Source organism: Atractosteus spatula, chromosome 8 (genome assembly GCF_055471065.1).
Source record: "Atractosteus spatula isolate fAtrSpa1 chromosome 8, fAtrSpa1.hap1, whole genome shotgun sequence".
Classification (NCBI taxonomy): Eukaryota; Metazoa; Chordata; class Actinopteri; order Semionotiformes; family Lepisosteidae; genus Atractosteus; species Atractosteus spatula.
The window spans coordinates 45,200,287-45,210,962 of NC_142713.1; the positions used below are offsets into that span (position 1 = coordinate 45,200,287).

The window sequence follows — 10,676 nt, forward strand, 5'->3', positions numbered from 1 at the left end:
CATTAGATTATTAGTGATATCTACCGTTAGTTTACACAATCAAAGACATGATTGTGTCATGAAACCATGCCAGAATTTTATTGTTATTATTAATCTACATTGGTTTACAATCCCAGTAGAATGGATGGACAATTATGCTCAATCTATTCCTCATTTCTTGAATGAAAAGATGAAGGTAGATTATGATATTGTGAAATGTGGTTTTACTTTGTTTGGTTAGCATCTTTGTTTATCTATGTAAAAAAACAATGATTCTTTCATTATATGGATGTGCTAGAAATAGTTGTGCAGAATTTGTGTCGTGGATTTAAAGCAGCTGTCATAATTATATCAAATTCGCTTCATATTTATATACTTATGTTTTAACCATATATGAGCAATACAACTGAAATAAACTGACCTTTTTATAATAATCTATTTTTTGTTTACTTTTTTAAACTGATAAGCATTACTGACATATGAAATACAGTTGACCAAAGTATGTTTTTCATTATTTTTTTACAGAGGAACATATGACATCTATGTAAAAGTAGATGGCATCAATCGTTGTGTAGGTTCTTATGATAACCGTGGGAGTTTTGGTGAGCTGGCCTTAATGTACAATACCCCAAGAGCAGCTACAATCATTGCTACCTCACCTGGTGCTTTATGGGGTTTGGTAAGTTGTTCTTGTTTTGATTATTAAATACAACCAAGCATAACCATAAACTATTTCTGATACCTTGAAATATTGATTAGTTTTGATGCTTTATGTTTAAGGGGCACTTTAGCCATTTAAGAACAAAAGCATATGTAAGGAGAAATGTACTTACATTTGAATAGAGATCCCTCTAGTGGACATACTTGGAATGATTGACATAAGTGTATTTTCGTAAAAATCCCCATGAAACATTTTGTGCTCTGCAAAATGTCTGTATTACAAATGTACACAACCTTCAAATAAAAATGTGCTGAGGTTTTGTTTGATGTATCATATAGACTGTTATCTGCCATTTTTGTGATTAATTATTACATTCTTTTGTGATGGAAATATTGGGGAGAGCAAATTTCTGGGTAAATCATTCTGATGATTCTCTTTGTGTTTGAACATGAAACTAGTCTTTATATTTATATGAGTATGGCATTCTCTATACAAGTTACCATCCAAAACACAACAAATATTTAGAGGTTTGTGAAACATGCACTTGGGAAATTTGGAGGGATCAAGTGAATTTTCACAAATTTGCCCCAAATGAGTGATCATATTTAAATTTGGCTAGTAATACAGTTGCTAATTATGGATTTTAATATTTGAATTAATTTTTAAAATACTGAGTATATTTGCTTCAAAATACCAACATGATTATTGTAAAATCTCTTTTTTAATTTAAATGTAATACAATATTGCAGGACAGAATAATGTTCCGGAGAATCATTGTGAAAAACAATGCCAAAAAGAGGAAAATGTACGAGTCATTCATTGAGACACTTCCATTGCTGACATCACTTGAAGTTAGTACTTGTTTCCTTTCTTAATTCTTTTTTCAGAAGCCCGCTGAAAGTTTTGTGTTGCTGTCATGCTGGAGTTAATTGTCTTCTTTTTTTCCCATTTAGCCCTCAGAAAGAATGAAAGTTGTGGACGTAATAGGATCTAAAGTGTACAAAGACGGAGAACAGATCATTGCTCAGGTTGATACATGTGTTATTTATTTATATTCTTGTTTTATGTATTACGTGAACATTTTAATCAGTACTCTTCTTTTGCCATGTATTATTTATGTTTGATTTCCTCATTTTAATTATTATAAACAGCTTACTTTGTGCATTTTGATATATTGTTCATACAGAATGTTACATTTCACAATTGTAGTGATGTTTACTGTCAGTTACAAGCTTTATTAATTTTTATGCAGTGTATACATTCCTATATTTACAGTAAGTACACTTACACTCTTTCATTCTTTGTGATGATTGCAAAACCATAGGTACATATCTCTAGGATATCTGCATTTAAATACTCAGACTTTATGGGAGACTGACTAACTTTTAAATTGTCATCCAAAGGCAGGACTGCATGAAATTATACAGAAGTGCCGGTTTAAAGGTGCTGCTGGGTGTAAATCATGTGAAAGATTGATCCATTGTTCGTGTTATTTCGAAGATGACACTGCCACACATTCTTTCAAACTCTTGTGGACGTCAGTTGATATGTTGCTTTGAATTTTATATAAATCATAATACTTAGCAACGTTCAGAAGCTTTCAGTAAATTTTACAATTGCTTAGACTACAGCAGGTAATAACAGGGCTGGTATAAGACAAGATGCTCTATAATGTCTTTAAGTGCTAAAATGAGATACTTTTCTTAAAAATATAGAATTTGCCTTTTATTAGCTGTGATATACTGTACACATGACTTATTTTAGACAATTTTGTGATTGTCACATCCTGGCTCATAGCTATGAACCCTTTGATAAGACGCAGGATGTAATAAGGACGTTTAAACAGATTTCTCTAACCTACCCAGCTTTAAGATATTAATCTTTTAATACGTCACAAGCAACACAGCCAGGTTCACTGTTGGTAGAAGGACAGATATGTCCTTCACTGCCTGAAGGCAAGAGCCTAGGAGGCCGCAGTAGCTGCTATGAGCTCTTGCCAACTAATCCCACCCTATCCACGACAGCGCCCAGCCAATTGTGTGCTCCCACTTGGAGAATCCCAGTCACAACCAGTTAGTGATGTGACCCATGCTAGAACCCATGATCGTACAGCTCAGCTGTGTTTGGATGAGCACCTGTTCTGGTGGAACCAATCAGAAGGCTCTGTTGAATGGGGTTTCAGCCTCATCCAAAGCTGAATATGGGTCTGACAACAAGCAAGGAGTTGCACAGTTAGGATAGACCTGTACCCACAGAGAATGAGAAATGTGAATACAAGTCCTTCCTTTTACACAATGTCAGTCTGCTGGCAACATAAATCATAGCATAAAAAATCTGTTGTCTCTAATGTTATTGCAGGACATTTCACCATTTATGACATGTGAAAACTGACAACTCACAGTCAATACAACTTGCTGTTAAGCTTATCAATATCTACTCATATTTTGAGAATTACGTCATCTGAAAATATAAATCATGATGCATTAGAGAAATAGCATCTCTCCATTTCTACTTTTTATCATTATATTAGCAAGTCATGATTAATAATAGGCAATAAAAATATTAACGATTTAAAAAAAGTAAGCATCATCATTATTAAAGGGTAATAATAAATTGATTTTTACTTTTATAATTCACTGCCAACATTTAATTGATTGGCAACAGGTGTTTTTAACCATTAAATTTACCAGTGCTCATAACCTTATGATGCTTCTCAGTGTGCTGACTGGATATTGTCTTGAACTTGTCTCTTGGAATAGGATTGGTGTCATTTCTGTCGATTGAGTTGACAGGTGATTATAAGAGCATTAACAGTAGGTTTCAAGGGGTGTTATGATGAGCAGTCTGTGTGGGCTTTTGCTACAAGTGATAATGATGGCCAGCAGGATACCTTGTGTAATCAGGGCCTTAGGCTACCACATGACTGAATACAATCGGATGTAGCTTAGATTTTTTTTGTACTTGAGGAACCATCTGAAGACTTACATTCACATCTCCACATTCAAATACTTCAGATCATTAAGCAGTCCTGGTTAAGGCAGACACAGAAAAGTCAAAACTTTTCAAAAGTCACCAGTAGTTCTTCAGCTCTATGTTGCAGGTCATCTGTGATGAGCAGTGCATTTCTTTTTTTGTTAAGGTATATATTAAAAAGATAGCATAAAGTACTAGAACAGTAATGTTGGGCAAATCATGGGCAAATTTTTTACTTAGTTTTTGTTGGTATGGACTAAGTCCTTTTGACGTACTTGGAGGGGAAAACGGCGACTGTATCCTTAGCTTTGATGTAATTGTAGCTTACTGCCTTTTAACTTAACAGTGTCTCTTTACAAAGTTTTCTCACAGTATTCCATGACTTGTGTTGTTACCATGGCCAGACCAATATATTTTGTTTAGTAGCACTTCGGTATTCATGAGGTATTAAGTTTCCATGAGTGGTGAATTTGTAAATTTTGGATTTAATACTTTAAAGAGAAAATGGGGTGTAGATCCGTGGCTTGTGAACTGAGCATTTCAGTAGTGATATTTTTGTTATAACTGTTAATTATTACTAATAGAATTTTTTATTTGTAGGGAATAAGCATTTTTCATGAAAATGAATACTGCCAACTAAAAAGCCTTTTTTCCCCGGATAATTAATATTGCTTTTACAAAATAATGAATCATTGTTATATTATAGCTTATTCTGTATTAGAGATTGTTTTTTCATTATTAGCAAAGTGCATTTTCTTTATTTCTCACATTTTTAATTTGTATTGTAAATTCAGCACAACTGTGCTGTAATAAAGATTATTAGGGGGCAGTAATTACAGACAAAAAAGTACTTTAAGTGTACAGCATTGCACATGCTGCAAAAGTAGAGACGTCATTTGCTGGACATAAAAGTGATTTTTTTCTGCTGTTGGGTGAGGTGGAGGTGTGGATGGAGAGGCAGCAGTAGCCACTCCCTTCCCACTCAACAACTCACTCTCCTGCTCCTGCTGTTTGCCAGTTCCTTTCTTCTAATTCCTTTTGTTGTCCTTTTCCATGAGCTACATGAGAACTGAGAGGGTGATAACTTAGGGGGACCACATGTTTGTGTTATTTAACACTACTTTTATGTGAGTACTTCGGCTTGATCCTAATGGGTATGAGAGAGAGACGAATATATATGATGTATTTGGTGTGACTCAACTAGCTAAGGAAATGACAGCCTATCTGAGACTTGATAGGCTGCCAAAATCTTCTTCACTATTGCAAGGCGTAAGATAGAGAGTTTGCTGCAAGGATGCTGATGAGGAGGCGCCAGAGAGGTGCAAGAAGGGAAGTCCTGGTGCGAGACTTATATAGGCACTGTAGGCAAGTGGAAGTGTGTGATATTAGAATGTACTACACTCATACAGACATTACTCTGCTGACAGGTCTGCACACAATGCACATCTAATGCTTTCCTGAAGGGAACTGAATAACTAAAGATCAAGCAATCATGCCATGCTACATAACCTTGTTTACTCTTTGTTAACCAAGATATGCCTTTACTCTAAAGATCTCCGGCATGAAGATATGCAAGTGGGTGCCTGCATTAACTTTCCTACTAGGCATTCCGCAAATAGTTGATTTTGGTTTGGGGATGCAGAAAAAGTGGTCACTAAAAATGTTATGCTAATTGTGAAATTGAGAATGTAGGACTTGCAGAAATTGGGTCTTTACTGTATTTGTAATTGGCAACATAAAATCTGCCATCTTGTGGTATGACTGATGCTCAGGCCTCATGTATAATGCGTATAATGCTCCTCATTTTGTTTTATTGCTTGGCCCCGTAACAATTTTATTACATAAATGCCCTGATTAAACATGTCCAATATATTTTACACTTAATGTTTTAGTCTGGCTATGACATATTTTCTATTTTACAGGGAGATTCAGCTGATTGTTTTTACATAGTGGAATCTGGTGAAGTAAGAATAACAATGAGAAGGAGCAAGGTACATTTTAATGATATTGTCATTGATATAAAGTGTGTCCAAAACATTACACAGTTCGAAAGTTGTAACATTATCTTTTCTAATTTGAAATAATCAGTGGTATTTTCTGATGCAGGTTCTGTCAGGTTGAATTTTTGTTGTTATTTCAAGTCTAAAACAGGTGTGGATGAAAGTGGAGAAGTGGAAATAGCGCGGTGCAGCAGAGGACAGTACTTTGGAGAACTGGCTCTGGTAACAAACAAGCCACGAGCTGCTTCAGCATATGCTGTAGGAAATGTCAAATGTTTAGGTATTTATATCTATTTATATTTTTGCTAAAAAACGTTTTTATTTATTTACACCCACCCCGCTGGTTACATAAGACGAGTCTGGTGCTCATGTGCTCATAGATTGTGATAGGATTGCCCAATTGGAATTGTGCGCCTTGGGGCTAGGGTTAGAATCACTTGGCTGGGGATCTCTCGGATCCTGGGGAAGTAACAGCCCCTTGTGATTTTGTGGGTGTCTGCAGGTTTGCAGTAAAGTCAGTGAGGAATGCATCCTTCCTCCAGTTAGCACTGAACCTCCTGAACATCCATCGACCTTCTAGCTCAACAGGTGGGCAGGATGTAGGAGCCAGTCTGCACTTCATCATGCTGCCTTTGTTGTAAGCCTACACGCAAAGCCACAATTTGTGATTCTAATTTGAGTGGGTTTATAAGAAAAAATAAACAATGGGCGATTAGGAAAAAAACAGACAACTTCCTACACATTCAATCACAAAATGTGAGGAATGCAAATCGAATTACTGCCTTATAACAAAAAATATATTTCTTAAAATCTTAAACACTTCAGGTAACGTATTGCAAATTCCATCCATAAGTTCTCTAAAAAAAGTAATATAAGTAATAGAGCATTATTACAACATCATTAACCTAGTAGTAACTGCCATTTACTTATGGTTTATTGCATGTTTATTGATTGAAGGTACATTGCTCTCATGTTTGCTTATGTGTAACTCAGTACTAATAACTTTATTTGCATTATGTGAAGTTTTTGTGGGGCGTTGGTGGAGAACTTAAACTTTTTTTTGTTGTTTTGAACAGTTATGGATGTCCAGGCATTTGAAAGATTGTTGGGTCCCTGTATGGAAATTATGAAAAGGAACATCGCAAACTATGAAGAGCAGCTTGTTGCCATGTTTGGAAGTAATATGGACATTGCTGATCCTACCGCATGAAAACGAAGCAAAAAGAACTAACATGCATCTTATGGGATGAAAAACAAAGCTGGTTCAAGAAAACTGTCAACTTTGTGTAGATGCCAAGCATTTCACTGACTTCTATTTTTTATTATTTTACTCTAAGAAATGCGAAACACTAAACAATGGCAATCTAGATGTTATTTTGAAAAACATGTTGTTATACTTCCAGGACTTATGAGGGAATGCCTTTTTTCTGGGTCTTAAGCCTCTTATCCTTTATTCCAGATCTACAGTATCATTTGCTTTTATTATACGTATTTGATTTTATCTTAACATTGCAGTCTGAGTCTTTAATTTTTATTGATTTCATTTTTGCTTTCCTGAAAATTCACCTATTTTCATGTGTTTCATTCCTTCAGTTACCCACACTTAATTCAGTTTAAATTGGCATTCAAATTAAGTGCACATGTAATGATTGGTTGGTAAACGGTAAACTAGAGAAATGTTTTACTTACATTCTATCTAGTCACAGAAATATAGGCTTAAATAGTAGGTTACTGTATATAAAAACTGATTTTTAGGGAAAAAATCAAATCTAGTTCACTGTTGCTGGCATATTATGCCTCTTGCATTCTCCAGTTATTTTTGTGCTGTTTTAAACAAAGTCTTTTGATGTATGTTTTTTTATAATTTCTAATTCGTTTTGAAGGAAATGGACAACTTAATTAACAAAAACCGATTAATGGTACTGCGTTTAAAATGATACATGTGGTTAATGTTAATTTTAAACATTCAGGTTTATACAGTACTAGCTTTTATGATTGCTTTATTGTTGTTTTAGAAAATTAATGAATACAAAATATGTTTTAATTTAATTTACATTTGATAGGTTGTGTTCAATTATAAACCTTGATATAATTAATATATAGGTCCCATCTAAAAATTAAAAGCAAATAACCTGTTAGGATCTTTTTAAAAGATAACAGCAATTTACTACTCTTAACATGCTACTGGTTTTACAGTCAAAAGTGAAGAATCAACAGTCAACAGTAAAAGTAAAGAGAAGTCAGTTAGGACTGTGTAAAAGATATTGGAAATCTGATGTTATGTTGTTCTTTCAATTTTAGTTTTTTAGTTGGGCCTTTTCCAGGGACACTATAGGTTTTGTTTCCACCCTCTTCAATACCTTAGAAAATAATATTTAACCAACAGCATTCCTGTATTCATCTACCTAATGTTAAACATACTTGTTTGAATTGTTATCACATCATTGCTGTATCATATTTCTAAAGTTTTTAAGTGGGTACATTTAATATAAATAAAACAGAATGGAAAAAGAAACATTATCAGGGTTTCTTGTAAGAAAATTAAACCAGAAATTTTAATGGAAATTAAGATCACTTCTCAGTTTAGGATCACACCTGGCAGATAATTTATATTAGCTCTTAAAGTACTGTATTACCTATTGTAGAAGTAAAACAAAAAATATCACAGTGTCTCAAGTCAAAAATACCTACATTTCTAAGAGAAGAAAGGAAAACTCACTAATGTATTTTTTCCAGAGCTCAAATATGTATAGAATTATGAATTTGGTTAATATGAAAATTAATAAATATTTATTTTTTATCTAAAAACAGTACATAATCCATTATATTTTAAATAGTAACAAGTAAATGCAGATTATGGTAAATAGTAAGTGCAGAATGGTGAACAGCCTGATAAAAGTACTTAATTTGCTTCAAAGTCTTCATTTGAAATATATCATTCTCAATCTAGTGCATAATAATTGTTTTTCAGATGCATAAATGGGCAGCATGAAAGAAAAACTTGTAATTAATATAATGTCTTTATACTTAAAACTTCAAATCCAGATTTTGTTCATCATAAATCTCATAAAGACCAGTTTCGCAAATAATACATTATGAATTTCCCGTTTTGTTTTAGGCTGCTGGAAGTTATACTTTATACTGTACTTTAATGTCAGAATTTATAGAGTTGATAAATTCCAGTGGCGAACAACTGATATACAGTGTATGTATTATAATATAAGCATGCAGCATTGGAAATACTGAAATAAAAAAATAAATATGATATGAAATATGAAATTTAAATAATGACATAGAATCTTATCTTGCTCAAAACTTACATGCATTATAATACAGTTATAGTGATAATACACTGTGACTTGCTGTCAAGCGTGCACTCTGAAAGTTATGTACCGAAATAGGGACTATATACAGTAGGTGGTGACTTAATGCAATACACTATCAAGGACTACAGTACTAGTGCTGTTGATGGGAGAAATGGTCAAGGCAGAAAACACAAACTCTCCAGAAATTGTCTGTAACTGACAAATTGAATTCTGTTTTTTATTCCTCCAAGTATGTGAGCAAAGGTTTTCAGCCACTACACGTGCACACCACTTTACACTACTGTATATTTCTCTGTTTCAAAAATGATAACACCCTTACAACAGAATTAATCTACAGTAAAATATGTACTGGATTGTCTTCTGTCATGAGGAGAAAAATACCCTGAGTTAATGTGCACAGCATTGGCTCTGTAAGTTTGGGCTATCTGCCTTGACTGCTTCTCCTATCGGTAATACAAAATCTCAATACATTGTGTCTTGCAGACAGCTTTGTTGAAAAATAAAGTTGGACTGGAATCTGTTGCTTGGGAGTGGCCTCCATGACCAAAGACTATTTTTGTATATTTCCTCCCAAGGGCCCAAAAAATTCATAGTGCTTTCACCACACTACAATATATCACTACACTACCTAGTCCATATATTTCTAGTCATTATGTGGGTATTTTGCTTGTGTGACCCATTCACCTTGTACTAAATCAACATAATGTACTGTATACCATGATGCTGTTCAAAGTAGCGATTTGGAAAGGCTTGTTTGTATTTCAGATCCAGTCTTTTCTTATTCCATAACTATTTCCCAATAATATGTACAAATGCATATGAATTTTAAAAATGCTGTTGGTTCCAATAATAACATGTTCTGTTTTTAAAGACTGTCAGCGTACAGCATATCTTTGCAACAATTAACATTTTCTTTTCCATTACACATTCTAAATTTATTCAAATGTACTAGAACATACTTTTCAGGACAGTTAATTTTAAAACTGCTCCTTCAGAGCACAAATCCTGGTTCTTAATAGATTTTACAGATGAACATCAACATGAAATGGTAAAGGAGAAAAAATGTATTTGTGGGTATTGTGATATTTTGAATATCATACACCCATGATTTGGTACCAACATCTTACATTTTGCTTCTGGAAGGTACTGCATTACTTTTTCATTCACTATGAAACTGATATTTGACCAACTCTCTTAAAAGTATATATACTCTCTATTGTTGTGCGCATCAGTATTTTTCTTGTTTCATGCTATGTATTTAAATTGCATATTTTTTAAACTTCAGTGTGTGAAACACTCACCAACTTAAATGTTTAACAAAACTGTGCATCCATGTATCTGTATGGAATTCAGTAATAACGTTTTCTTTCTTTTTGCATTAGCTTAGTGTTGACAGTGCAGTTATTTTAATGTAACACAGTTCGTAAAGCTGCAGACTTTCAATGCCAGAATATTTTCAGTATTATATTGTTGGTTATATTTGAATTTTCATTACAATAAATTACGGTTTTGTATAAAAATCTGTTTCTTGTGCTAATGTTATTATGGGGAGCACAAAGTACCTTTGGTGTAATGGTCATTTGCTAATACAAGCTTTTGTAATTTTTCTTTCTCTACTGTCACATCAACAGCAACTTGTGTTCTGACTCAGCTTTGCTGTGTGCATTTTACAAAGTGTACAATGGCAAGGTTTTTAAATATGGAGATGAATGGTGGAAGCCTAGTATTAACTGAGCA

The 10,676-nt window shown here is 33.8% G+C and overlaps 1 protein-coding gene across 1 annotated transcript in view; it reads left to right on the plus strand.

Moving 5' to 3' along the window:
* The window catches only part of prkar2b (protein kinase, cAMP-dependent, regulatory, type II, beta), a 31,567-nt gene extending 21,108 nt beyond the window's left edge, over window positions 1–10,459 (plus strand). Inside the window, exons 6-11 of the mRNA XM_088923346.1 lie at window positions 505–658; window positions 1,390–1,491; window positions 1,594–1,668; window positions 5,536–5,604; window positions 5,755–5,893; window positions 6,690–10,459. Coding sequence (XP_088779472.1) covers window positions 505–658; window positions 1,390–1,491; window positions 1,594–1,668; window positions 5,536–5,604; window positions 5,755–5,893; window positions 6,690–6,823 — 673 coding nt within the window. The 3' untranslated portion in view covers window positions 6,824–10,459. The remainder of the gene's footprint in view (window positions 1–504; window positions 659–1,389; window positions 1,492–1,593; window positions 1,669–5,535; window positions 5,605–5,754; window positions 5,894–6,689) is intronic.
* Window positions 10,460–10,676: the final 217 nt, after the last annotated feature.